General features: G+C 53.5%; 2 protein-coding genes across 2 annotated transcripts; one reads left to right on the top strand and one right to left on the bottom strand.

Annotated features, from left to right (window-relative positions):
* The first annotated feature begins 241 nt into the window (after window positions 1–241).
* On the top strand, window positions 242–4,122 carry ARF6 (ADP ribosylation factor 6). The gene has a single exon (XM_051772209.1). It carries the CDS (start codon window positions 555–557, stop codon window positions 1,080–1,082), a length of 528 nt encoding a protein of 175 aa, XP_051628169.1. The 5' UTR covers window positions 242–554; the 3' UTR covers window positions 1,083–4,122.
* Window positions 4,123–15,958: 11,836 nt separating this feature from the next.
* On the bottom strand, window positions 15,959–26,742 carry VCPKMT (valosin containing protein lysine methyltransferase). The gene is made up of 6 exons (XM_051772203.1): window positions 25,950–26,742; window positions 25,717–25,827; window positions 25,181–25,253; window positions 24,132–24,251; window positions 23,024–23,128; window positions 15,959–22,794 (listed from the first exon to the last, which is right to left on the bottom strand). Exons 1-6 carry the CDS (start codon window positions 26,159–26,161, stop codon window positions 22,780–22,782), a joined length of 636 nt encoding a protein of 211 aa, XP_051628163.1. The 5' UTR covers window positions 26,162–26,742; the 3' UTR covers window positions 15,959–22,779.
* Between the last annotated feature and the right edge of the window lie 973 nt (window positions 26,743–27,715).

Genomic DNA, 27,715 nt, shown 5'->3' with positions numbered 1-27,715 from the left:
CGCGCGCGCCCCGCGCTGACGCGCGATCGCGTGGCGCCTCTCCCCACCGCGGCCCCGCCCCCCGCTCTCTCCCACCAATCAACGCTGAGGCCACGCCCCCTCCATCCTCCTCCCTCCGCCCCGCGAGGGGCGCGGCACCGCCTCCCGCGCACGCGCGGCGGGCGGGCGGGAAGGCGCGGGCGGAAGGCGGGCGGGGCGGGGCGCGGCGCGCGCGCGGCGCATGCGCGGGGGCGCGGCGGCGGCGGCGGCAGCGGGGCGGAAGCGGGCGCGGGCGCGCGCGGCCCCTGTTCCGGCGGCGGCGGGTGAGGGAGCGCGGCCCGGACCGCCCGGCACGGCCCGGGCACCCTCGGGGGGCACCGCCCGGCACCCATGAGCTGAGCGCCGCGGCCGCCGCACAGCCAGCAGCGGGCGGAGCCGCCGCCGCGGGCCCGGCGGAGCAGCGGGAGCCGCCTCCCCGGCGCCCCATGCGCGGCCCGCGCTGAGCCCCGCCCGCCCCCTCTCTCGCCGCCGGGGCCCGGCGCTCGCCCTGCCGCCCTCCCTTGGATGCCGCCGAGATGGGCAAGGTGCTGTCCAAGATCTTCGGGAACAAGGAGATGCGGATCCTGATGCTGGGGCTGGACGCGGCCGGCAAGACCACGATCCTGTACAAGCTGAAGCTGGGCCAGTCGGTGACCACCATCCCCACCGTGGGCTTCAACGTGGAGACCGTCACCTACAAGAACGTCAAGTTCAACGTGTGGGACGTGGGCGGCCAGGACAAGATCCGGCCCCTCTGGCGGCACTACTACACGGGCACGCAGGGGCTCATCTTCGTGGTGGACTGCGCCGACCGCGACCGCATTGACGAGGCGCGGCAGGAGCTGCACCGCATCATCAACGACCGGGAGATGCGGGACGCCATCATCCTCATCTTCGCCAACAAGCAGGACCTGCCCGACGCCATGAAACCCCACGAGATCCAGGAGAAACTGGGCCTGACCCGGATCAGGGATAGGAATTGGTATGTGCAGCCCTCCTGTGCCACGACGGGGGATGGACTCTACGAAGGGCTGACGTGGTTAACGTCCAATTATAAATCCTAATGGGGAGAGGAACTATTTAGTCTACAAAGAATTAAAGAAACAAACAAACAAACAGAAAAACAAATTTAAAAAAAAAAATAACCCACGTGGCTTTCCAGAAGAATGATTCTCTACTGAAAAGTAAAAAAAAAAAAAAAAAAAAAAATAAAAAGCATCCATAGGATTACGATCACCTTTCTGCCACCCTTTCCTCCTGCACCCTTGGCTGGATTCCTGTTCTAACTCCTCCTGCTTGGCGTTAGGATGCTCTAACCTCGGAATGGGACACGAACACAGGCACTAGATGCTATGCCAGACTTCCAGCAAACAGGGGAAGGACACATTGTAGACTTGCTAAGTAACTTTTTTTTTTTGTTGGTTTTTTTTTTGTTGTTGTTTCCTCTCGATAGCCCTTTGCTGGTTTGAATTATTTTGGGGGGATGTTGGGGGAGGGGGTCCATTTTTCAGTGTATGCTTTCTGGGTCTACTTTTTTTGATTATATATATTTTATTTTTTTTTTTCCTCTCTCTCTCACTTTGCTGTAGATTGCTACTTTTTTGCATTCCTGCAGGATATGTTGCTAGGTCGACTTCATCTAGTAAACTGAAAATTATTGCTTAAAATCAAACCGCAGTCTGTCTTTTTATATTAAGGACTTTTTTTTTTCTTCTTTTTTTTTTTTTTTTTTTTAAAAAGAAAAGTTCTGTTAATCTGTAACTAAACAGCGACTCGGTCTGGCTCCACGGCTCAGGCTAACGAGGGGAATTCTTGCCTGCAGTGGCAGAGAGTGGGAATTCCACTGTTAACGTGTTGTTTCGAAGTGCATATCGGGCGCCGGGAAATGTAAGAACTGCTTTTGGAATGTCAGCTGGGGAGCTCTGCCCCGTCATACATCATGCATGAGGAGGGGATGCAAAGCAGCTCCCCACGCCACACAGCAAGCGAGACAGGAACGGTGTCCGTAGTTCCAGGTCAGGGTTTTTTTTTTTTGGTCTTAAAATGACGTTTAGTTGCAGTTTTTTGCTACTCGGTGCCGGTCCCCCCGAGTGGAGGTTCCTTCCAAAAGCAGATGCAGCGTTACAAATGTTGCAGCGAGTTTTGCTTTAAATCGCAGATGTTTAGGCGAAAATCCAGCACTGACTTGCCTCTACCTTAAAAGGATTCCTGGTCCTTTCCAACAGAAAGAAGGAAACTGTTGTTATTGTTATTATTTTTCCATGTTGGAGCCTTGAGAAAAGGGGCGAGTTCCGCGCTGAGCTCGACTCGAGCCCGGTGGTTTTGACATCAGTTATGGCCATTTTGAGGAAATCACTTCTTGCTTTAGTTTTCCAAGCCTGGACCGAGCTCCTGCGAGCAGCTGGAGCCTCCCGTGTGTCCCGGTTGTTGCTGTAGTCCTGTAGGAAAGGGAACTATGTTGGATGTGTGAAGCCCATTGAGTAACTACTAATGAGAGCTGGGAGGGGAGAGAAAGAGAGAGAGAGAGAGAATCGACGCTGAATGTAAACTTCCATAATTAGTTCTTAAAGGGCAAGCAGCTCGTTAGCCATGTCACAGCCTGTAGTAGAGGTGACTGGCCAATCAAAAACCCCACCCAGGGCGAGTATTTGCATAAAAAACTCAATCAAGTATTAATTAACGCTGGGTGCACAAACTGTTAAAGCAGCTGGTTCTTATTCAGCCTTAAGGATTAACTTCAGATTTCCTCAAGGAGTTAGAACTCCGGTGGGGAATTCTAGGAATGTATGCTACAAAACCAGAAGAAAATGGCTTTTATTTTCCTTTTTTTTTTTTTTTTTAATCTCTCCTTAATTTTTTTGTTTGTTTGTTTTGTTTTTTTTCCAAGAATATAAGTTTTACATGGCATTGGGGGGCGTTACACTACATTGCTGCAGTGGTGGCTCTGCATGGAGAGTACCTTGTATTATGGAGCTCTTACCAAAGATGTGTGGGAAGACAAAAAATCCTGAATTCACTTCTGAAATCCAATGCTTTGCTCGAAGTCCTTTTAGAATACGGTTCCAAAAAGACTTGTCTGGATGTGGGTTGCAAATGGGACTGGATGGGTTCTTGGTGCTAGAAGATAGAGCATTGATGGACTTTGTGAGTTAGGGAGTCTGAAGAAGCTCAATGTAGAAATAACTCTTCAATCTCAGCCCTAAAGAAGAGGAAGTGGGATTAGTTTACTTTAATCCAAGGCTTTTTTGCCATTGGAAAAATCATTGCTCTATTTTCTAGCTTTTCTTTTCTTTTTTTTTTTTTCTTTCCTGTTGCTGTAACTTAACAAACAAGTGTGGTGGTATAAAAACTTAAAAAAAATACAAGAGTATGGTTACTGTTTTCTTCTGGAGCATCAATAAAATAGCCAAGCACAAAGTAAATGCCTAAACTGGAAAACTTGAAGCTCTATTAATGGTTCTTGAACTTTCTTAAACCTATTCTCAGTCAACATGAAAACTTCAGTAACTTCATTTTTCGTCTGAGTTGGTTTCCTGTGTTTCCAAGTGCTGGGGCAGCCTTTGCGTTGACTTCACAACTTTGTATTCCCTTAGTGACTTTGTTATTCTGTTTTTGTAGGTGAAAGGAAACTGCTTTTGCTTCTGGAATTTTTTTAATGTTTTGGGGTGTTTTTTTTTGGGGGGGGGGGGAGGAACGGGGAAGGAGAAAGGGGGAGAAAAAGTTACTGAAAGATGTGGCAGAGACGTCAAAAATAAAGGGCCGTCGGTACCGAACAAACCCCACAGGTTTCACTTCCAACATGTCCTTTCTAGGCTGTAGCTGAACCTCCACCACGAGGTAGTGGCTCACAGGCAGGATAAAGTGGGAATCCTGTACGAAACCCGGTGATTTCCAAACCCATCTGGAGTTCCAAGTGCATCGATTTGTGTCCGTGTGAGTTCTGTGGAGTGAGTTCTGAGTGGCGTCAAATCGTGTCCGACCAGTGACTGAGTTTGTGGCCTGTGACCCCCCTGACTGGAGTAACCAGGAATTCTGTGTTCTCAATATGGCTGTAGTGTTGGTAAAGAACTACTAAGCAGAAAAATAAAGCAATTACACAGCGGAGCTCTCCTGGTATGTTACTTATATTTAATTACGAGAGAAACAGAAAGGGGCAATCTGGTGGCGTTGTGCTGAGATAAAGAGGGCTCTGTTCTGGATCTCCCAGCTCGGAAGCCTGGCTGTAATTCCTTGGAGAATTAGATGAGTGACTATTTTTATAAGTGGAAAAGGATGGTGCTTCTTTAATATTCCCACTTGGCGTTTAATAATCTCGAGCAAATTTCGGTGTCAGGGTTATCCAGCCTCGGTGCCAGCCCCACGTAACTTGGGAAGCTGTTCCACGGAGGGGATTGCTTGGAAAGGGAGGACAGGAGGCCGGTGTAGGACATGCAGGGATGGACAAAAGGGCTGCTGAGTGACTCGAGGTGCTTGTGGAGCGACAGATGTGACGCTGGGGCTCTGTGGTGCCTGAGCAGGACACGAGTGAGCCGATAAAAGGACTTGGGCAGGTGCTGGAGCTGTGGGGGGCTGGGATGGGAGCAGCGGGATATGGACACTGTGACAGCTGCCATCCCATGGGAGAGGCAGCGGGGTCACAGCCTGGAGCTGGGCTGCTCAGGCTCTGCCAGCAGAGTCTCCGAGGTGGCTCCCACAGCTCCAGGTGCGAGGCCGAGTCTGGGAACTGTCTTCTTGTTGCAAAGCTTTTGGGAATCCTCGGGAAACATCGTTACCTGGGCTGGTCAGTGGCATCCCTACCTGTGGCAGAGGGTTGGGAATAGATGGTCTTTGAGGTGCCTCCCCACCCAAACCATTCCATGGTTATCCAGCCAGGTGGGAGTCCCTGGGCCCAGGGGTGGTGGATTCCCCACAAAGCCTTCCCCTTCCAGGGTGTTCGGGCTCTGTCTGCCTGGATGTCAGCTCAGGGTGTGGCTGTGTAAATGAACTTACTCTGGCTTAATTAAACTCCTCGGAGTTGGGAGACAGGGCTCCAGAGGGGGAAACTCGTGTCTCTCTCATTGTAGTAGTGAGTCACATCTCAAAATGCCGGCGCTTATCGGGCCGCGGGGAGCGTGACTCTGAACTGCACCCTGACTCACTCAGGGCTCTGCCCTCGCTCACAGGGCTCTGATCCTCATGGACAGGGCTTGGAAAAAGTGTGCCTGCCATTCCTAATGCGAGATTACCCCTGCTAATCCAAGTCCTCCTGAAGGAATGTGTCTTGCTTTAAAAACGTTGTCAGAACAGCTGGACATGAGGTCTGTGAGAGCCCGTGGTGGACCTGTGGTTATATCCCTTCTCACTGGGAATTGGGAATGGGAAAAGCAACTGCCAGGGGTGGAGAGCTCGCTGCAGAGTGTGGAAGCAGCCTTGGTGTGAGCACTGTGACTCAGACTTCCCTCTAAAGCACGACTGTGCTTTTTATCTTGGATTTGCTTCCCGTATCTGTCCAGCCTGAAGGGCTCAGCGTGCGGGATCCGAAATCCCCTCAGCTTTGGAGCTTTCTGGAACGAAAAAGAAAAGCTTCCCCCTCACCTCACGGGGAAGAATCAGCTTCCAGGGGCTGTTGGTGAGAGAGTGTCACCCCTGCTGACTAACTCAGTTCCTCTTCTGGGGTCCCGCGCGCGACCCCGGCACCGCTCAGGGCTGTGTTTCGGAATTACGTCCGAACCGTCGCTCTCAGGGCTTCAGGCCGAGGTGGAGCCCCACAGTCCAGCTCACTTTCAAAACTGGGAGCACCCAGAGAGCAGAATGGTGTAATTTTAGCCCAGAGTGTTAGCTCTGGAGGGTGCAGGGCAGAGTCAAAGCTCGTGGGGAAGGTGGTTTTTACAGGCGGGAAATGGGGTGTGCGGCGGGTTGTCCAGGAAGTGCCTCTGCTCTTGCTTAAGAACAGGTATCTCTGGCCTCCTTAAAAAAAGGAGGGGGGAAAGAAAAGAGTCAAGATGTGACTCATCTGCTGAGTCTCACAGCGGTTTAACAGGCTCTGGCTCCTGCTTTGCCTCTCAAGTTTTCCCTTCCAGAGGATGCACTTCACTCCTCTGCTCCTGGTTTCTTTAGTTGCATCTCTCAGGACAGCTTTAGTGAGGAAAAATACTTCAGCAGGGTTTAATGGGTGTCCTGAGAGATGGAAGTTGGTGATGCTTGGAAATTGGTAGCACTTAAAACACTTGGTTTTCCCCGTGAGTTTTCAGGTGAGGACAACTCCCAGGGGTGCCACCAGCAACTCCTGGATCTGTGGAGGTATCCTGGTGCCCAAATTGCCCTTCAGTGGGTGAAAACTCCTTCGGTGGTTAAACAGAGGAGGGGAGGGAGCCAAGGTGTAGAAAACAACCTGAATTCCTGACTGTGAGGGGGTTGAGGCCCTGGCACAGGTTGCCCAGAGAAGCTGTGGCTGCCCCTGGATCCCTGGAAGTGTCCAAGGCCAGGTTGGACGGGGCTTGGAGCAACCCGGGCTGGTGGGAAGTGTCCCTGCCCATGGCAGGGGGTTAGAACTGGTTGGTCTTTAAAGTCCCTTCCAACCCAAACCATTCTGTGATTCTGGTCCTAAGAACTCCTAAATTATCCCTGTGTCTGTGCCTAGAATGGATTCCTTGTTTGTACTGTAATGGGTGTAACGCTGCCTGGGCCAGGCACCGGCTTCATCCCAAAGTTTCATTCTGATGTAGCAGGAGGGGAGGTTTTCTCTCTCAGCATTGCAGGAGATGAAAATACACAGAAAGCTGAAGCAAACACTGCACTGATCTGATGGTTCTTTGGCTGGTTTATGGGAGTGCACTTTTATTTCACATTTTGGGCTGAGCTGCAGCGATGCTCGTGAGGGTCCATCAGAGCACGGCACCCGCCTGGATGGAGAGGAGCAGAACCCCAGAATACCTCTGCCATTCATTTCAAGCTGGTGTTTGGAGAACAAACCCGTCCCATGAAGGGTGGGAGCTCCAGGGTTTGCAGGGCCTGGTGCTGACAGCTCCTGTCTGGGCAACACCGCTGGCTTGGCGCTCGCTCCGAAGGGGACTTTGCACTTTGCCCATGGAACGTGGGATTGCGTGGTCCTCCTGCTGTTAATATTTGCTGTTTTCTCCCTGAGGAGCTTTGTACATTTTCCCTTGGGAAGTGGGGGGGCTGTCATGGAGCAGCACAACCCCGTGGCTGGTAACTTCCAGCAGACCGGGATGTGCCGGTGCAGTTATCCCATAACTGAACATCTGCCAGGGCTCCTCTCCCCACAGGGGCTGGATTAGCCTGGAACTCACCCAGCTCTCTGGGAAGCTTTTCCTATCACGTACCTGTGGCTTCCAGGCTACTGCCCTGATTGTAACCAAGCCCAGCACCCACCTCATGCCATGGAGAGCAGGGAAGCAGGGATTTGGCTCTGCCTTTCCCTCCAGAGCAAGTCTGTCTGTTAAGTGTTCAAATTGCATCGTGTTTAAATGTCCAAATTCCACCCTATATATATCATAGTTACTCATATTTTCAACATGATGAGTGTTCTGGGCTGGGATGACCCACGTTGGGCTGGTTTTCATGTCAGCACAGGAAATAAAAGCATTTTGAGAGGGAGGTGAGGGGCAGCAGCAGGACAGACAGTGCTGGTGTGCTGGGTGAGTCCTTACTGCCCGGCACAAAGGTTTGGGACGAGCTTCCCCGGCACCTGCTCGCTGGAAGATGAGCCAAGCTCAGCAGGGCTGGGGTGGAAGGTGCTGAACCGCTGCCAACGAGCTGTCCCTACATCTCACTCTGGCTCATCTTACAGCCTTGGACTTGCTAATGAATCCAAAGTCCTCCAGCCCTTGCCTCCAAACATCCTGAGTATGTGGCGTTTGTGAGCCAGGATCACCGGCCAGGCTGGGATCTGGGATCTGGGAGCTCCTGCCGCTCTCCTGCGGCACCGCTCTGTCCAGGACCTGCTTCTGGCCACGTTGGCTGCAGCATTCCGGCCTCTCCAGGGAGGGCTGGGAATACTGCAGACCTGGGCAGTGATGTGTTTTCCTTTAAGGAACGCTGCCTGCAGCCTGGCAGCTGCAATCTCAGGATCTCGCTCCTGCCGTACCTGTTTGGCTGATTCCCCGTGGAGAAATCCTCCTCTGCATTTTCCCCTTGATGGGAGGTTGTGCTTTTAACCACGGCACCAAAACTTCCCAGCTTCTCTTTCCACCACGACCCTTATGATTTTGGAAGGGGGATGCATCTCCCCACTAGGACAAGCTGCAGCTTTTCCACCTCGTTGGAAGCTACCCGTGGGTTTCCTTGGCTCAAGGCCTCCAGGTCACAGCCTGAAACCTCTTCCCCCAACACTACACTCACTTTTTGCCTCCTCACCATTCCAGTGGTCCCCTGGAACACTGACATGGGGGAGAAGGGGCTCCATAGCTCCTCTTTCCCCTCTCCCAGGCTCTCCAGCACTCCTGCTCCCCCTGGAAACTCTCCGAGTAGTGAAACTGGTTAATCACGTTGACACTGGAGGAGTTCTGGCATCCTAGAGCGGGATCTGCGGATTAACTCCTTCAGGTGTTTGCCAGCTTCTGGGCAGCCTGATGCATATGTAACTTTTGGGCCTTTGGAAAATCTGGAGCTTCCCAACACTTGAGGGTTTATGAACTGATGTCTGTCCTCGCAGCTCCCTCCTCCCTCGGGTTGCCAATTAACCGCGGGCGCTCCGCGACAGACACGGAGTGTTTTGCCGCCGGTTCCGTCGTCTGGAGAAGAGGCCTCTGGCACCCACAGCTTCCTCCTGGGCTCTGTCCCACCTCCCAGCACCTGCCCTGGGAAAACCAGGTGCTACTTAAGGCGTCGGATCCGTGGATGTGTTTAACATCTACCAAATCCCCGGCATCCCCAGCCTGCACCAAGGAAGGCTCCGGGATATCCTCAGCTGCGTGGGGCCGGAGCAGCCCGATCCCAAACCTGCAGTTCAGGCTGGAGCACTTGCAGATGGCAGATAGGGAGGGAGAGGTGACTCATGGAGATTAAATATCCTGCTGCTCCTGCCTCCTTGGCAGCGATGGCTCAACACACCAACGGCAGATCCAGCCGGCTCCGTCATTCCTGGTTTTCTTTTGCCTCCGGGTGCAGGAGAAAATTGGGAAAGGCAGGAGGTGAGGTAGCCAGGATGCTCCTGGGGGAGGAAGGGGATGGGGACTGCAGGGATGGGAGGACAGAGAGGCAGAGCAGTGCCTGGGGGAGGCTCATTCTTCCTCAAACACGTTTATTTCCATTGGTCTCATTGGGAAAACCTGGAATGCTGCATCCTTTCCCGCTGAGTTTCTGCCGGCGGAAAGCACTTGCAGGGCCGTCAAGACAACGATTTCCCCTCTTCTCTGATTGTTCAAGGCACTGCAGAGTTGTTGTTGTCAGAGCCCGTTCCCCGTTTTGGAAACATAATTGGAATTATGCAAATTCCGGTGCGGCACCGGTGAGTGACTGACGCGCTCCGAGCCCGGCGCAGTGCTGGAATGTCTGAGCATGGAAGCCTCGTGCCATCCAGGGGGATCTGAGGGCTCAGCCCCGCTCCTGCCACAGCTCCTGAGCATCCCATCCCGCTGTGGTGATTCCCAGCAAAGCGCAGAGCTCGGCTGGGAACACCCAGTGCTCGGAGCTGTGACACCGCGCCGGTGTTGCCAAAACTCCTGTTGGTCAGGGCCTGGAGCTGCTTTGGGGATGCAGGATGCCAAACTTCCCAATGGCAGCTCGGAGGGCTGTTTGGTGGGAGCAGGGAGTGAAATCTGGAGCACGAGGCTTGAGGGATCGGGAGCAAAACTCTCCCTGTGGGGGTTGTGACTCTGCCACCCTTCAGAAACCACCCTGCCCTGATCCATGTGAGTGTAAGGGATGGTGCCTGGATGTGGCTGTGATTCCAACCAGGAATATGTTGTGGGCACTGGGAGTGAGCCCTGGCTGGGTGAGGTGCTCTCAGACACCCTTCGACTGGGCCGTGTCGGTGGGAGAGGTGACAAAGTCCAGGCTCCTGGGAGCAGCTGGATCCATGTCAGCGCTCATGGAGCGGGATCCTGGGAGGGGCTCTGACCCAAAGGGGCTCCTCGTACTGCCCAAAATCCTGCAGGGAGATTTTCAGGAGGGAGGAGGGATTTTGCCAGAATAAAAGCGCTTCCCCCCCCCAGCCATCTCAGCCTTTCCAACCGCGTGTCCCGCAGCGGTTCCTCTTTTAGCACCACGGCTCCTAAAAAAAAAAGTGTTGACTGCAGCTTTTCTGGAGGCTGCAGCGTTCCCTCCTCGGTGCCTGCACAGCTCTTCCCAGCCTCCTTCCCGCTGCGGTTCCTGGGCTGAAGGCAATCTTTTCCGGTCTGACCGCATGGCCAAGGAATGTATGTGCACATACAGTGTGTCTGGAGTAAGTTAAGTGCCAACAGCCAGGCTTTTGGGAGCAGCACGGAGGGAAAAATGATGTCCAGGCTGCTGCTTCCTCAGTTCCCTTTGGATCTGGGATGGCCACGGGGTGCCTCGTCCCGACCTCGGCGTCTCCGCCCGCGCCGTGGGTGTGTGGCAGCGATTTCTGCCTCTCCACGGTCAATAAAACCTTGGCCAACTGGAACAAAAATATTAAATCCGGTTAGTTGGGAAGGGAACGCTGGCTAATAAATAAACGGGGCCGGGAAGAAAAGCCGGGCGATCCAGCGTGTCCAACAGGCGTGTCATCCGCTCCTCGGGAGACGCCGCGGAGGGGGACGGGGGTAATTAAGAAAGCAATTAATGCAAGACATGGAGCTGCTTCCCGAAGACACGAGGAAATCCAGACTCCAGCTGTGCTGGCGTTGCCAGTCCTGGCAAAGGCCTTGCCCATGCTGGGAGGGGGAAGCACGTGGGGTGTTTGTTTGGGGGCTCCATTTTCCGGGACGAGCAGCAGGTTGGGGGTTTGGCATCTTCCAGCAGGTTCAAAACCTCTCCATGAGCTTTGGTGGGATCTGTGCTGCCCAGTCCCTTCCACCAGATTATATCTGGAAAAGGCCACCTGGAGTGGGAGGACCAGGAGTACCAGGGCTGGGTGATCCAGTGCCGGAGCTCCCTGAGCATCTTTCCAGCCCAGCTGCTTTGTCAGCTTGGAGCTCTTGGAAAAAAGAATGGGATGATGTTTCTGTAGCAGAGCCAACCTCTAACACACTCAGCTTGGCTGCAGTCCGTGCGTGGGGCCGTGGTCAGCCTGGAGCTGGAAGCAAAATGCCTTTAAACGTGGATCTAAATTAGATCTCAGTCTAAATCTGTGCTGGGGGGGAGCTCAGGGAAAGGAGAAAACCCCAGTGACTGCTGCTGGCTCCAACAACTGCAAAGATTCCTACATCTATATTTTTATATCTGTGTGTGTATAAATGAATTGCAAAGGTTTGTCTATACTGATGTTCGATGGATCCCAGATTTTATGGGCTCCATGAACCCGAAGACATTACACAGTGTAGAATCCCAGAATGGTTTGGGTTGGGAGGGATCTTAAAGACCATCCCATTCCACCCCCTGCCATGGGGGGTTGCTCCAAGCCCCGTCCAGCCTGGCTTTGGACACTTCCAGGGATGGGGCAGCCACAGCTTCTCTGGTCGTGGCAAGAAGGAAAGGCTCTGATGTGGCTCCTGGTGCCATCATATGATTTTTTGGACAGACACGCCGTCCTCTCTTGGTTTGTGGGAGACTCAGGGACTGGATCTGGGCATTTCTGCCCTTTCTTTGCATGAGTAGGAAGCCTTGGGGGGCACCCCCCCATCTCACAGCCGTGTCTTCCCAGAACCAACCCCCATCCTCCCAAAATATCCCCTCCACAAAGCCCAGGCTGCCCTGACAGTGTTCACAGGGCGTTGCCTGTGAGCCTTCCCACTGAATTAAATATAACACTTGGGTTTGGGGTGGGATTTTTTGGGAAGGAAATCTGTTGCCAAGCAATAGAGCTGTGGCCTGGCTTTCTCATCCCAAATTGAGCCCTAAAAGCATCTGCAAATAGCTGAGACGTCTGCAGTGGGGTCACAGGAGGCTGGATCACAGGAATGTGGGGGAAAAGCTGCTGCTGGGGTTGGGAGAAGGTTTCCCTTTCACTTTCCAGTGGCTGCCAAATTGAAAGTGGAGAGTTGTTTGGTCCCAGACGCTGCAAGAGATATGGAAGATCCTGAGTAATCCCAAAGGGTCTCACAGGGAGGGCAGCAGCAAAATTTCCCTATGGATTTACACCTGGCACGTGCACAGTCTCCTGGACACTGTCATGCAAAAACATCGGGTTTTCCCCCAAAATAAGGGTGGGATCAGCCCCGACACGGAGACGTTGGTGCCGCAAACTGGAGAAGGAAATTCCACACCCACTCCTCAATCCATGGCAGGTGTAGGTGAATGAGAGGGTCAGTACTGACCCACATCCACACCTGAGGAGCTGACAGTGCCCATCTGCCTCCTTGGAAAAGCTCCAGTGGGAATGACGGCACCGATCCAGTGACTGACCATCCCAGCACCGACGGGCGTCGTCTGCACCACAGCCCTGGGTGGTGGCCACAGTTCTGCTCCAGGCCCAAAACAGACCTGCAGGAGAGTTTCACCTCCCAGCAATCCAGAGGGGTATGAAGTTTTCCTGATGTTTTCCCCAGCTGTCCAGCTTCGGAGGGAAATCCCACCGGCGTGCTTTCCTCATTAACCGCTGTCACATTTTCCAGGCAGTGCCAGGCACTGATTTGCATCACCAGATCACAAGGATGTGACCTAATTAAATTTCAGCTCTTTTCAATATGATTTTCATACTCACACGGGGTGGGTTGTTATTATTTTTTTTTTTTTTTTGGGCTTGTGGAACCAGCTATCCCAGCAGGGATGTTTCAGGCTTGAAATGGAAGAGGAGAAAACATCTAAATTCCCACTGGGAGTGGCTGCGGAGGCGAGCTCTGGGGTCTCTCCCAAGCCTTCCTCTGCTCCCAGAGTTTGATTCACAAGAGTGAATTTTTTTAATGCTTCTTGCAGACTTTTTATTATTATTTATGCAGAGGGGAACATGGTCCTCCCACCCCTCTGCCCGTACAGGAGGGGTGGATTTAAGGCATACCAGGAAGAGGTGGGAGAACCTGGGATGAACAACATTCCTCCTGGACCAAACATCCTTCCCAGGGCCTTACAAGACGCCTCCAGCCAAGACAGGTCCCATCAGACCCCGTCAATGCTCATCAGCACAAGGCAAATCCAACCATTCCTTGCACCCAGACCTCCCCAGCAGTCTTTTAATCCCTGAAAAATATCACTTTGAGTCTTAGTTTTCCCTGGGAACGTCCCACTCACCAGTGAGGGTAACGTGTTTCCCAGGAGGGTATTCCAGGGGTTTTTTTTGGCTGAACAAGCAGGATACCCCGCATTTTCCCGTTGCTATGGCGAGGGGGAGAGCTGGGATTTTTTGTGCATGGGTTGGTGGATCCAGCCCAGTTCTGCACGGCTGGTTTGCCCTCCCATTAATTAAGGGCATTCTTCCCTTCCCCTCGCAATTAGCAGAAAGAAAACCCAATTAACTCCTGCGCGGTGGGCGCCGTCAAACCCTCCCGCTCTCCTGGGGGAAAAATCCCGCTGGCCAAAGACATTGTCCCGCTGAACATGGACCCCACACGGGTTCCCAGGGCACTCCAAGGCCACGTGTTGCCACCCCATCCCTATGGAAGCTCCTGGTTTTCCCTGAGTGAATCGCATTCTTGGCTTTGCCAAACCCACCGATGGCAGGGCTTGGCTGAGAAATTGGGAATTTGGGGCGGAAAAGGAGATTCCTTAAAGTTTTCTGGACACCCTCAGGCTGGTGCCTGTGTGTCCTGATTCCCACCACTCCCAGGCTTTACTGAGCACCCAGAGCAAACTCAGTAGGAAGGGCACCTCCACTTCTCCTGCCTCCCTCAGCCTCTCGTCCTCCTTTTTTTGTGGCTGGAGCCCTTTTTTGTGCAGCTGGAGCACAGGGTTCTCTCCGTCCTGCCCCAGCATTCCGGCCCCAGCGGCTCCGCCTGTGATCCCTGCCATGAGGTGCAGCAGGAATTACCTGTTCCTGGACTGCTCCAACTTGCCCTGCCTGGCTCAGGCTGCTCCGAGCAGCTCCCCGGCTACCCCCGGCCTTCCCAGATGGATTTGGGTCCTGCAGGACCAGCCTGGTGCCCGGGGCAAGGACGAGCCGTGCTCATTCCAGTCTCCCAAAATAAATATGGGAAGACCTTCCTGATGGGACAGGTTGGCAGACAAGGAGTGACTTGTGATACGGTCTGACCTGGCTCCTGCTGGTCACCAAATCCCTGGGATTTGCCCCAGGATTTGCCCCTGGAATTCCCTGTCACTGCCTCAACACATTTACTTTGCCTGACATGTCATTCCAGGGGATGCCTTGGTGGCCTCTGAGCAGGGACATGACTTGGTGACTTCCAGCTACCATCCGATATTACTCCCTTGCCTCCACTGGCTTCTCCTGAATTTTGGTTTTCCAGAGGATCATCTGGCTGATTTATCAGCCTGCAGATGACCCAGAGCAGATCTGTTGCTCTCCCTAAGCCTGGAATTGCCCCAAATCCCAAGTGCCAGCATTACCACACTTTCCTTTTGCTATTTTAACCCTAATTAGGTGTTTGTGGCCACTGCATAGCGGTTGCTGCATGTCCCCTCCAGCTAGATTGCCCTGACAAGTCTGGCAACAGGATGACTGATGTCCAGAGGATTTAGGGAGCTCACTTCCCACTCATTTCCAAGGAAATGAGGCCTTCCAGCTGCTCTGGAAAAGCAGGAGCCCTGTGGCAGGGAAGGGATATCAGAGGAGCCCCCTGTGATGCTCCTCTACCCTTGTGGGGCTGAAACCCACATCCACAATCCCTTTATTGGGCATTTCTGATGTTTTCCACCCACTGGGAACCTCCAGCTGCTGGGAACAAAAATCTCATCCCCTTCCAGAGAGTATCTCACCCCTTCACCTCACCTTGGGGTCCCTGCTTGCTTTAGAGACACCCTGTCCCAGGAAGGGCAGGATCCAACCCTGAGGATAACAGCCAACACCAGCAGCTAAAGAGGCTCAGAAAGGGCTGCACTAGGACATGTCTGGCTGCTCTGAAATTCCACAGGCCATCAGGAAAGGATGATTCCATGGTTTGCTAGTGGCTATTGGGTGGGTTTAAGGAGCTGCTGATCCATTTGGAGAGGTCATGGTGCGGGATACGGCCCCTTCCCATCACTTGGATGTGGACAGAGCAGCACCTGGAGCATCCTGTATCCCGAGGAGAGCTGGAAGTTTGTCCATGGAAGGGGTGAATCCCATAGCCCCCCATGCCCATCCCCAGGGCCACCCACGTCGCTGCCACAAGGGATTACACCGACCATCCCGAACATGATTCCAACCCCATCCATCAGCCCTGCCAATAATCCCTTGGGACAAAAGACCCCGAGGGCAGCTCCCGCCCCCGCCTGTAATTCCTCCCCTGCTCCCTAATCCCCAGCCCTTCTGTCACAGTGGCCAAATCCAATTAACTGTGCAAGGATCACACTCCACCCTCAAGGCCCAGCGGGTGCTCAAATGGAGCCACAAGGTCCCTTGGGATGGATGAGGTGGGATGGCACCACTGGGGGTCAAGAGGAGCCATCCTTGCCCTTTAGTGGGCTTTATTCCCCCCAAAAAAGGACCTTGTGAGAGCTGAGAGGTGCATCCAGGCAAGGTGTGCGGGAGGGGAGGTGGTCTGAGACCTGTGCCTGTTATTCTATCTGGGGTGACTCTTTTTTCCCATTTTCCCAGTTGGCTTGGTTGCAGTACCCGCTTCCAAGACCCCATTCCAAACACCCACATGGGTCCCACTCAGCCTCCAAGACCACTCCAATATCCACTTGCTCAGGGTTTTCCATGAGCCTCTGAGCTCCATTTCATGTCTGGTTGCAGAGGAAGGTGTTCTGGTCCTACTCTGACCTGGCACAGGGAATGGTGGGGATGGGAAGGATGCTCTCCAACCTGGCCACGACCCCCAAGGCCACGGAACCCTTTTCCCATGATCCAGTCTGACAAAAAAAAGGGCTCATGATGGAGGTACCACAAATTCAGGACAGTCCTGGTGAACCCCCACCAGGACCAGGGTGCAGCCAAATAAACACCCAACTGTTTGGATTTGTAGCCTTTGCCAGGATGAACTTGAGCTGCAAAATCAGGATGTGAAATCAGGTATTTTTGGGATTGTGAAGCTCATGGGACAGAAAGTAGGAGGGGGGCAAGAGGAACTGGAGGGTGCACAGGTACTGGGAAGGGAGTTTTGTGGGGACCACCAGGGATGTGCCAGCAGGGAGATGCTGCTTTTCAGGGCATATTCTGGGGGAAAAGGTGAATAAATGATGGTTGGCCCCAGGAGGCCACAGAAGGATCAGGAAGCACCTTAAATCAGGGGGAGAAACACGTGGAGGTGGAGGCTGAGTCCAAGGGGACGAGATCCAACCGGCAAGGGGACGGTTGAGGGTGGCCCGTCAGCAGCTGCTTCAAGACCTGAGCTAATGTTTAGCTTTGGACTTTGCCCAATTGTCCAAGGGGCAAAGGAGGAGGAGGACGAGGGCGGGAGATCCGTGAGGGGCGGAGTGTGGCCAGGGCTGTGACTCCTGCACGAGCTCTGGCTCGGAGCAGGGTGATTCTGGGTGTAGTTCCTACCAGTTTGCTCCTGGTTCAGCAGGACATTCCCTGAGCAGGCCTTGCTGAGCTCCTCCCTTTAGCTCAGCTCTTCCTGATGTGTTTTATTCCCGACACACCAGGCTCCAGAAGGGTGTTTGCAAGGGCTGCAATGAGAGAACACTGTCATGGGAACACCATCATGAACAGGGTGAGGAGCCTGGTGGCACCACTGACAAGGCTGCGAACGTGTCCCCAGCACTGGCACAGGGCTGAGCACTTCCCTCTGGCCTGGATAACCCACCCTGGGAGGTGCCTTGTCTCTATTTAAACCCCCCTCTCCCGGGATGTAATTAAGGACGTGCCTATTAATTGCTGTGTCACATCAGCTCGTCCCTGTCACCACCATCCCTGTCACCACCGGCACTCCCCAGGCAGCTCCCGTTGGACCACGGCCACGTGTTCCCTCTCCATCCCCATCCCCTTCACCCTGCAGCATCCCAAGCCTTCCCGTTTTGAGTTCTACCTTCCCAGGCAATTTTGCACGGCAACGTTCTCCAATCCCAGATTATTCTAATGACACCGTGGAAGAGCTAAAAATAGGAGCAAGGCATTTTCTGCCTCTCCCCCACCAGCCGCTGCTGGGAGTGCGGGTCGGCACCGGCAGCGGGAGCCTCCGAGGTGTTTGCAGGGAGCGTTTGGAGAGTATCACACCTCCCCTTTCCCTTCCCAGCCCCGGATCTTTAAATATCTGGCCCAAATCCACACGAGCCTGTAGTTGTTTAACTCCTTCCTTGCACTCAAATCCAAAGGAAACCGGGCACCTAAAAGGGTTTGGAGGAAACGGGGGGGGGTGTGCAAACACTGCAGGAAGCACCGAACCTGCAGGAGTGACTCAGCCACGGTGTGGGTGGTGGGGATGGGGTGGTTGGGCTCTCCCGGCTTCCCTGGGGACCTCCTGGCTCCCGTGGAAACCTCCCAGCTCCTGTGGGATTCACAGCACCCACCTGCCCCATCCCACTTGGCTTCCTCTCCTGCCGGGGCTCTTGGAGGTCTCAGGGTCCTGCATGCGCTGGGAAACACTGTGGGAAGCAACCCCTGAATCCACGCTGCTCTCCCAAAAATGCACATCCCACAAAAGTGATGTATCCCCCCTAGAAATGAAGCCCTCCAAAAAAAATGATGCCCTGCCCCAAAACCAGCCACGCTGGATTTAGCACCTGTACTGCTGGGCTGGGCAGGAAGAGCAAAACCGCTGTCACCAACAACTTTTTCCGTGGCTTTGGACCAGATTCCAAGAGTCTGCACTGGGAATGGGTCTGTGCATCATCCTGGACATGGAAGTCGGTGCTGGAATACAGGCATGGATGCCTAGGGGGTGGCAGGGAGCAGCCAGGGACACGTCCATCTCCAGCAGGGACACAACTGTTTTCCTCTTGGGACGCACAGATCCTATCCAGAGGGGAGTTAATCCCCTGCTCCAAGGCTCTGGGGCCAGGATTCTGCTGACGTGGAGCTGGAGGCAGGATGGGAGGCCGAGCAGAGTGGGAAGAGTAGTCACTGGGAAGAGAAGCAGCTGGTTCCTGGCCCACAGAGGGGAACAGAAACGCCGGTGAGCCGGTGGCTGCCACACGCCCGGGACTGCAGTGGAGCGGAGCAGAGACGGATGAGTCAGAGGTTTCGGGCACAATGGGAAGTGTGGGCTCAGCAGGGATGGGGACATGCAGGGACGGGGACACGCCAGGATGGGGACGTGCCGGGATGGGGCCTCAAGGCTGCCCTGAGCAAACCCTCCTCCAGGGCAGGGTGAGGAACAGCGGGGAGAAACGGTGGCTTTTTTGCTGCCTGGTCGCCGGGAGAGGAAGGAAAAGGGTGAACTCCTGGCAGTGTGCAGGGAGAGGGCCCTGCCACGTGTCCTGCCGGCAGCCGGGCAGGGGGATGTCCTGCACTCCTCAGCCGGCCCTGGCAGGGTACCAGGAACCACATCCCAGCTCAGCCAGAGCTGTCTCCAGCCCAGCTGCTTCCCCAAGGCCACTTCCCTCCCGCCCACTGCTGCCTCCTCACTTCCGCAGCCTTTTCCTTTTTATAACTAATCCCCAAAACCAAACCCAGAAGTGCAAGAGGAATAAAAAAGCGCCCACAGCAAAGCAGGAGCTCTGCTCTGCCACCTGATCCAAGCCACCCCGACAAGGCCTCGGCTGCCCCCACATTCCACATGGGAGCTCGTGAGGGCAGAAATAATGGGCACAAGTAATTACAGACCTGAAGATGGAGGTGCTGCTTGTGGGCCATGTGTTCCCACAGGGATGGGAGAAACCTCCAGTGGCAAACCTGGGGTGGACTCAGATGTCCAGTGGGAGACATCCTCCAAAAATGTCTCCAAAGGCCAAAGACAGAGTTTCAGCCCCTTTTCTTCCTTCCCCTTCCCACAGGATGGTGGCTGGGAGAATTTGAGCCTCAAGAGGCCACTGAGCTTGGACACAAGCCTGGAACACCATCACCCTGGAGGTCCCAGGTCACTCCCTGGGGTTGGGAGCACCCAAACACTTGGGCTCAGGGCTGGAAACCAGGGCTGTGGTTGCCCAACGGTGCAGGAACAGGCACTCACTGGGCTCTGTGCTGCACGAACCCCACAGTTTGCATGGTCCTGGAAAATTAACTTTCTCTTTCAGGATGTGAAAGGAGACCACGAGACTGAGGTCCCACAGCTTCCCCCCCCAGGATGAGAGCAGCAAGCTGATCAAACTGACAGTTTGGGGAGGCAGAGGGAGGTGAAGGCTGGGATCCCTTTTCCTCATCCCACACGCTTCTCATAGGACAGTTCCTGCAATGCCATCGAGGAGTGTCCCCATCCCCCAGCTCAGGCTGCCCAAACGCCTGGGGTTTGAAATCACAGAATCCCAGAATGGTTTGGGTTGAAAAGAATCTTAAAGCCCATCTCATTCCAACCCCTGCCATGGGCAGGGACACCTTCCACTAGCCCAGGTTGCTCCAAGCCCTGTCCAACCTGGCCTGGAACACTTCCAGGGATGGGGCAGCCACGGCTTCTCTGGGCAACCTGTGCCAGGGCCTCACCACCCTCACAGCCAGGAATTCCTTCCAAATATCCCATTTAACCCTGTCCTGACCTATGGCCCTAAAAGGGGGGAGGCAGGAGCAGTGGGATGGGAGCCCCTGGATGTGTTTTCTCATCACCAAGTGGGGGTGTGACAGTGTCACTGAGCCGTTTGCTCCCCGGGTGAGGCTCAGGAAGTGGCACAACGGCGGCAGCCACAGCCTGGGAGTGGCTGCTCCCACAAAATCAACGGGAGACACCGTTTAACGGAGCTGTTTGCCACATACCGGGAACCCACCGCGGCCAGCGGGAGGGAGCGGATCCTCTGGAATAAAAGCCATTTTCCAACACTCTCTCTTAACACTGCAGGCAAGAAGCATCATTTTCCAAGAGGAAAACCCATTTGTCCAGGATCACATGCCACGGAAAATGATTACAGAGCTGCAGGGGACAGACTTTCCCAAGCGGAGCCACCAGTCCCGTGGGATTGTGTGGGCGCAGGTCCTGCTCCCACACAGTCCCAGGGGGCTCCGCAGCAGCACTGGGAATCACTCATGGATGGATGGATTGGGACACCGGCACTCTCTGCGCCAGCTGCATGGCATTCCAAGCTTTTCCTAGGAAAGGGAAAAAATAATGACGGAGCATCACAGGCCCTGCACTTTCTGAGCCCTGTCGTGACTGGTATCACGACAAGAAGCCACCAGGGGTTTGTGCAGCTGCCACCACACACTGAGCTCCCTCCCGGGCCACGCACGCGCCGTGGATCCGAGGGGAAGTGGAAAAGCTACGCCGGCTGTCACAGCAAAGGGTGAGCAGCCCAGGAAAGCCCCAGCAGGGCCACGGGATGGTGGCACTGCCATTACTGTCACAGAGACACAGGTGACACCGGAGAGACCAATCCGAGCCACCCGCCAAGGCTGTACGAGGCGATGCCGCCCCGGCACAGGAGCACCACAGCTCTCCCGGGAAAAATCACCTCCACACCCACATCCCACACACTTTCCCATCACTCGAGCTGGTGTTGAAACCATTCCAGAAAATCATCCATGATTTAAGTGTGACTCCAGGCAAACGCCCCGGTGTCCCAAACGTCTCTGCCTGTGGCACCAAACCGGCTCCCACAGCAGCGGAGTGGGGAGGTTTCCTGCTCTCCCTTGTGAGGGTGTAACCAAATTCTGGCAAGATGAAGCACAGGATGTGGTGGCTTTGGTGCTGCCAGTTCTCACCACAGCCAGCCTGGAAGCAGCTGCACACCCTGGGATGCACTCTCCTGTGTGGAAAGAGCTGGACAGATTTGGGCTGGCAGAAGGGGTTGAACAGAGCCCGACTCCAGCAAAGTCAGACCTTGCTGAAGAGCCCCTGTGTCTAATGGAACCAGAACACCCCATCTCTCCAAGGAAAGGGGACAAAAAGCCAACAGGGACAAACCAAACAGGTGAGAGAGCAGAGAGGTCACTAAGAAGGACCAGCACTTCCCTCACATCCTGTTTTCCACAAGAACCCCGACACCCTCTCCTAGTTCAGAGCAGGCACCACCAGCCTGCTCAGACACGGTGGAGCTGAGCCGCAGTACAATCCCATCCCCTTTTCCAAAAGCCCTTTTTTGTCCCCGAAAAGCAGCAGCCATGTCACGTGGTGGCCCCTCCCTGCTGCCCAGGTTAGCGGCAGTTCCCTCCCCACGGAGCAGCAGAAGTGGTTGGGTTGTACATCCCCCTCGCCGGGTGACGGGAGGTGACACGGGGGGTGACGGGGCCCAGCCCTCCTCCCACGAGGTCCCTGTCACCAGCCAGGGACAGTCACAGTTGAGGGCACAGAGCAGCAGCCAACGAGGAAGAGAAAGCACAACTTCCTCCCTTTTTCTTCTGAGCAAGAGATTCGAGTCCTGTGCAAAAGGCAGTGCGGAAACTGCACATCCTGTAGGCAAAATAGTTACTCCACCAGCTCCAAAATCTTGGGAAAGGCTGCTGCCCCCTTTATCACCCTCAGCACCTGGCCCAGTGGGACACCATCCCCACCACCACCGGGATTTGGGACACACTGGACAATGCTTTTGGAACAAGAGCTTCCAGCCGGGAAGCCACGTTGGTCTGAACACGCCGGTAAATCCCTTCCTGCAGGCCACTGGGTAATTAAGGAGCTCCTCTCACAACGAGGTAACAAATAACACGTGTGGTTTGACAAATTACATTCTCACCTCCGCTAATCGTCGCTGCTGCGCTCGGCAAGCCAGGACAGTGTCTCAGGATGTGTGGAGTCTGCAAGGAACACTCCTACTGGAGAGAAAGGGAGCCCGAGCTCGGGGCAGGTGCAGAAAACACCTGGGAACCTGCAAAACTCCTCCCAACCCCCCAGTTTTTTGGAGAAAACCCCATAACTGTGCCAAGCAGCACCTCTGTCGCAGCCCCAACTCCCACAGCTGCTCCAACACCAAGAGAAGCGAGAATTCCTTTGAAATGACACCTCAAAGCCACCACTGTGCTGCGAGAGGCAGCGTGGTGGGAACACCGAGAGCCATGGCGACCCTGCGCACCAGAACAACGGGAAGGTGTCAAAGCTGAGCTGCAGAGCTTTCCACCCAAGAGTGCAGGTGGGAACAAAAGGCACAAGGATTGCACACAGGTGTGGTGTGTCCATGTAGGAACCACCACCACGACAGCCCCAGCTCCTGGGATAAGACTCCCAGGAGCTCTGCAGGAATGACACAGGATGAAAGAACAACCCACCATCCGAGACCCATCCCGGGTGCAGAAGTTTTATTGCCTGGCCCAGTTCTGGGTGTGGTGTCCTCGGATCTGCTCGTCAGTGCTGCCCCAACAAGCCCAGCAGAGATACCAGAACACACATCCTGGGCTGCTCCAGGTGAAGCTCCAGTCCCATTTCCTGCCTTCCTCAGCCCACAGGCATGGCCAGCCCACATCTGTCCTGCAGGAGATCTCAGCTGCTGAGCCCACCCCTGGTGCCTCGTGCCAAGTCCACCAGGGAGAAGCTGTTTGGTGTGGATGAGTCACCAACCACACCGGAGACAGTCCCTCTGTGGTGTTATCCTACCCCCTTCTCCCTCTTCTCCAGAGCTCTGGCCAGAGGACACATCCTGCGGTCAAAGGCCTCACGATGGAAAATTCTGTGAAGAGATTTTTACAAAAATCATGGATTTATAAGCACTGAACCCACATGTTGTGTCAGCACAATATGCAAAGTGTTTTCTTTGTGCTTCATTGATTAACCCCAAAATGATCGAACCAGCCCTTGGAGGTGCTGAGCACCACAGTGCCAAAACCATGGAACAAGACGATCTTTAAGGTCCCTTCCAACCCAAACCATTCTGGGATTCTGGGATTCTCTGGACCCACCGTTTGCCTCCTGTGGATGTTCATGATGTGGATGTCTTCGCTGCGATACTCCTCGTCGTGCTTATCCAGGGGAATTTTTTCCAGCTCGAAGTCCATCTGAAGCAGCTGGTTGTCCAAGGACACACAGAATGATTCCACAGAGGCCTCTACAACCACCCAAGCCATTTTTCCCACCCAGTGCAGCACATTCACCCTTGGTTTAACCACCCCAGCACCAATTCAAAGCTACGACACCTTGTAACACTTCAGAAGAATCTATATAAAGCTTGTGCTAAAACATTCTGGGGGGGATTTAAAAGATGTGTGGATGTGGCACTTGGGGACACGGGTTAATGGTGGCCTTGGCAGTGCTGGGGGAACGACTGGACTTGATGATCTCAGAGGACTTTTCCAACCTTAACAATTCTGTGGTTCCAAGATTTTGCTTCCCCCAATCTCTGAAGCGCTGAGCCAAACCACAGCACCTGCCTCTGTCTGCCAACCCTCTCAAGTGGAAGAGAGGGGAAAAAACAGGCTAAACCACCCCACCGTGGGCTCTGGACACGCTCAGATTAACTGGGCTGCACCTGGCAAGCCAAGGAAGGAAATAAATCACAAAAAAAAGCAGAAAATCAGCCAGAAACACCCACACCTGTTGTTAGTTGTGGGAGTGGCACCTCAGCAGAGCCGAGCCCAGCCCTCCTCACAGCCAGGGCCCCACAAGGGTGAGAGGCACAGCTAATTATGAAACAGGTGCTTTTAGGAACACATACAAATCAACCTGGCATTCTCACCATTCCCCTTTTTATTGTATTATTATTATTATTATTACTACTACTACTGCATATAATGCTTTTCAACAGCCATCACAGGTGCACAGTTAAATCTGCACTGACCACCATCCCACAGCTGGGAGGGATCCAGGTGTTCCCCCTGTTTCTTTCCTTTGCCTGCACACGTGACACAGCTGGAACATTTAAATAAATCACCTCAGTAGAGGACAACAGTTTTTCCAAGAGCAGCTCCATCACTCAGAAGAGAGTGCTGAGTTCCTGAGTGAAACTCTCTGTATTTTCCCCTCTCCTTTCAACGAAACAGCCTAAAAGAAAATGTGCTAAAAACCACTTACTTCAAAGTATTTTCTCTCGATTTCAGGGTTCTTCCCCATGGTTCTTTGCTCGTAGCAGCACAAGACACACGTGTCAGGGCCAGTGAGGTCCTTCAGCGTCTTCAGCAACGGCTCCAACGACTGCCCAAAAGAGGTTAAACATTTCCCACTTGGATTTCAAGTTCGTTTCCCTGGAACGATACCCTCCAGCTAAAGTCTTCACCCAAGAGAGAAATTCCCAGTTTTGCTTTGCAGGGAGTTATTTTTAGTGCTTTAACTGGGACGAGAAGAACATGGGGGCAAGCTGGGAAGCAGAGGAGAAAGGGAGACTGCACAGGAGAAGAGTTTCACAGACTGACCAAGAAAACTGAGCTACAACCAAAGCCAAAACCATCCCACCCTGCTGAGCGGGCACTTCCTTGAGGCACAACAGTATTTCCTGACATGTTTCAAAAGTGAGAGTTTTCTCAGTTATTCCTGGAATATGGCTCAGATCCAAACCACTACGTATGGAAACGGGACCAACGTGCAGGGAGTCAATGCCAGGGGCTGGTAAAACCATTGGAAGGGCACTGGGACATGGGGTTCTTCAGGTCATCTCCCTTTTCCTGCAGCTTCTCTTAGCTCTCCATGTACATCCCACAGAACTCCAACTGAGGACGTGGGTCAGACTACAACAACCACAAAGCTGAAGCATGATTCCTACTCTTGCCTTCCCAAGGGAAGCACGAGGAGAACCCAAACTGAGCAGATGTGGCACTTTCACATTTCATTTACCAATGACTCCAACAGTTCACAGTGTTTTTTGCCTTACGCTTCATTCCAAATGTAAAAAAAAAAGGGGGAGGAATAAACATTAAATTTGGGGTTTAACATAAAGTCCCTGTTTGAAACTCAAATGGCCCTGAATCTATTCAAAATGCCTTTTTCAGTCTTGTTCTATGTATTCCTCAAAATCACAGGGACCAAGACACACTATTTATTTGAACACTTCTCATACTAAACACACTGAATCCATCCCCCCCTTCCCAAGGAACCTTTCCTTAGGGGTTTTGCAAAGTCCTCTTTACCTCCTCATAGTAAATGCAATCAGCCATGAGTATATAATCAGGGGGAGGCTGAAATTCTGTTACATCTTCTCCCCTAAAAAGAACAAACAAGAAAAAAAAAAACAACAAACCAACAAAAAGTGAAAACGAGCTTCAGCAACAACACATACAACTAAAGGACTGAGTATAAAATTAACTGTGCTTTCAAATTAAGCATCCCTTAACACAGTGATGTTTTGAAGTATATTTAGCAATTTAACAAAGCCAGTACAGAATTACAGAACCACAGAACACAGAACAAATAGGAATATGGTTTGCATTGGGAGGGACCTTTAAGATCATCCAGTCTCACCTCCTGCCGTGGGCAGGGACACCTTCCACTATCCCAGGTTGCTCCAAGGGATCCAGAGGCAGCCACAGCTTCCCTGGGCAACCTGTGCCAGGGCCTCCCCATCCTCCCAGGGAAGAATTTTTTTCCTAGTATCTAATCTAAATCAACTCTCTTTCAATTCTAGCCCCGTTAAAGCCGAACAGAGACATTAAAGGTTCATACAAACCATTTCAGTACCTTGGCTCGGACTGACCCTGTGACCAGGTGCTTGTTGTTCTCTATATTCACCATCAGCAGCTCCTGCAGCTCCTCGAGGTCCGTGACCGTCACGTTCGCCCTGTAACACAGACACGGGGTCAGGGACCTACACAACGGCACCGGGCCGCCAACGGTGTTTAAAAGAGGCGTTTAAAGGCAGGCAAAGGCCCTGAGGGAGGTGGCGGCGCGGCTCCCCCTCACCCCAGCGTGGCTGCCATGATGCCGACGGCGCCGGTGCCCGCGCCCAGCTCCAGGACGTGGCGGCGGGCGAGGGGACAGGCGCCGGTCTCCAGGAACTTGGCGAGGACCAGCGCGGCGTCCCACACCACGGAGCCCACCCCTCCGGCCGCCCGCTGCTCCAGCCGCAGCGCCGGCCCGGCCCGCCGCTCCAGCTCCCGCACGAAGCCCGCCATGGCCGCGGCTCTGAGGCGGCGCGGCCCCTCCTCAGCCTCCTCCTCCTTCCCCCGAGGGGAGGAAATGGCGGGCGGGCGCCGCGCCCTCCCCTCAGCGCGCCCGCCGGAGGGGGGGTTTGCCACCGAACAGGGCAGATCTCTTTAAATCACTTTATGCTTCCTTATATCAGCTCATGCAGCAGCGGCGGGGAGTCGTCGAGAGGAGATTTAAACCCGTGAAATAGATAAAGCGATGACAGGCAGGCTCTGGAGGCGGGGATGGGAGGTCCGTGTGTTAGAAAAGCAAATTATAAAGTTAAGGGGCCTGAGGAGCTGCGGCGCTCGTGGAGCTGGGAGAGGAATCCGCTGTTGGGCACTGAACGCCAGGAAATGCACACAGTATTATATTAAAAAAAAAATTACAAAGCACAAAGACGCGTTACAGAAATCAGAGATGCCCAGTCTTAGATGCCCTAATAAAAAGACTGAAATTGTGGACTAATTAGCATGAGAAATAAGAAATCGATACCAATAAAAGATAGAGTACTAATTAACAAGAGAACTATGTAACTTGTAGCCAATAAACACTAATTCCTTTGTTTGCTAAACTATATTAGCAGGAAAAGGTTTTGATAGCGTGTGTGTTATGTGGAGCGATCCCCATGTACCTTCGGTGTTCAGTAAAGCAATGCCGACTTTCTAACCTAACAAACTGGTTAGAGAGTTTATTTTCCGGTTTTCAGTGACAGCTCCATGGTCTTGGAGGCTTTTCCAACCGAAATGATTCCATGAATCCACCACTCGTGTCCCGGAGGCCACAAAAGCCCCCCAGGCCCCGCTCCCTCACCCCTCCTGACCAACTCCAACCCGACTCTTGCTGAAGCTGCTTTTGCTAGAAATCCTCCTCATACAGTTTACAGAAAGGTTTTAATAAACCTGCAAAAGGGTTTTAAGAAACCTACAGAAAGGTTTTTAATAACCTTACAAGAAGGTTTTAATAAAGCAGCTGAATATGATGCGTTGATTGCACGTAGACATTTTGAAGTGCAAAGGCTTTTGATTTTTTTTTTTTCTCCCCCCTGGATATGTGGAAAGATTTTATTACTTTATTTCTTCGCATTTCTTTTAGACTAAGGAAAGACCTCGTGGCTATCTGGAGCTTCCTCATGAGGGGAGGCTGATTTCCTCTCTGTCCCATTGACAGAACCCAAGGGAAGGGCTGGAGCTGTGTCAGGGCAGGGTCAGGTTGGATTTTGGGGAAAGGTTCTTCCCCCAGAGGGTGGTTGGCACTGCCCAGGCTCCCCAAGGCTGCCAGAGCTCCAGGAGGGTTTGGACAATGCTCTGAGGGACAGGGGGGGATTGTTGGGGTGTCCTGGGCAGGGCCAGGGGTTGGACTGGATGATCCTTGTGGATCCCTTCCAACTCAGGGAATTCTGTGATTCTAGAACACTCACTCCCTGCATTTCCAAGGGATTCTGAACGGTGTATTCAGACTTGTGGTGGAAAATTGTAAATCTGGAAAAAAAAGGTAATAAAAAAAGGTTCCTTTTGTCCCTCCTGTTTTTTCATCTGCTT

The sequence above is a fragment of the Manacus candei genome, unplaced genomic scaffold (assembly GCF_025592945.1).
Source record: "Manacus candei isolate 608988 ecotype Guabito, Panama unplaced genomic scaffold, ASM2559294v1 h1tg000150l, whole genome shotgun sequence".
Classification (NCBI taxonomy): domain Eukaryota; kingdom Metazoa; phylum Chordata; class Aves; order Passeriformes; family Pipridae; genus Manacus; species Manacus candei.
Note: the sequence above shows the minus strand (reverse complement) of the source record. Positions and strands in the feature narration are given on the sequence as shown.

Coding starts and splice junctions, on each gene's coding strand:
- VCPKMT (XM_051772203.1), bottom strand. CDS start 26,161: ATGGCGGGCTTCGTGCGGGAGCTGGAGCGGCGGGCCGGGCCGGCGCTG. Junction 24,252..25,180: donor ATTGCATTTACTATGAGGAG/GTAAAGAGGACT, acceptor TCTTTTGGGCAG/TCGTTGGAGCCGTTGCTGAA. Junction 23,129..24,131: donor TCGAGAGAAAATACTTTGAA/GTAAGTGGTTTT, acceptor TTGGACAACCAG/CTGCTTCAGATGGACTTCGA.
- ARF6 (XM_051772209.1), top strand. CDS start 555: ATGGGCAAGGTGCTGTCCAAGATCTTCGGGAACAAGGAGATGCGGATC.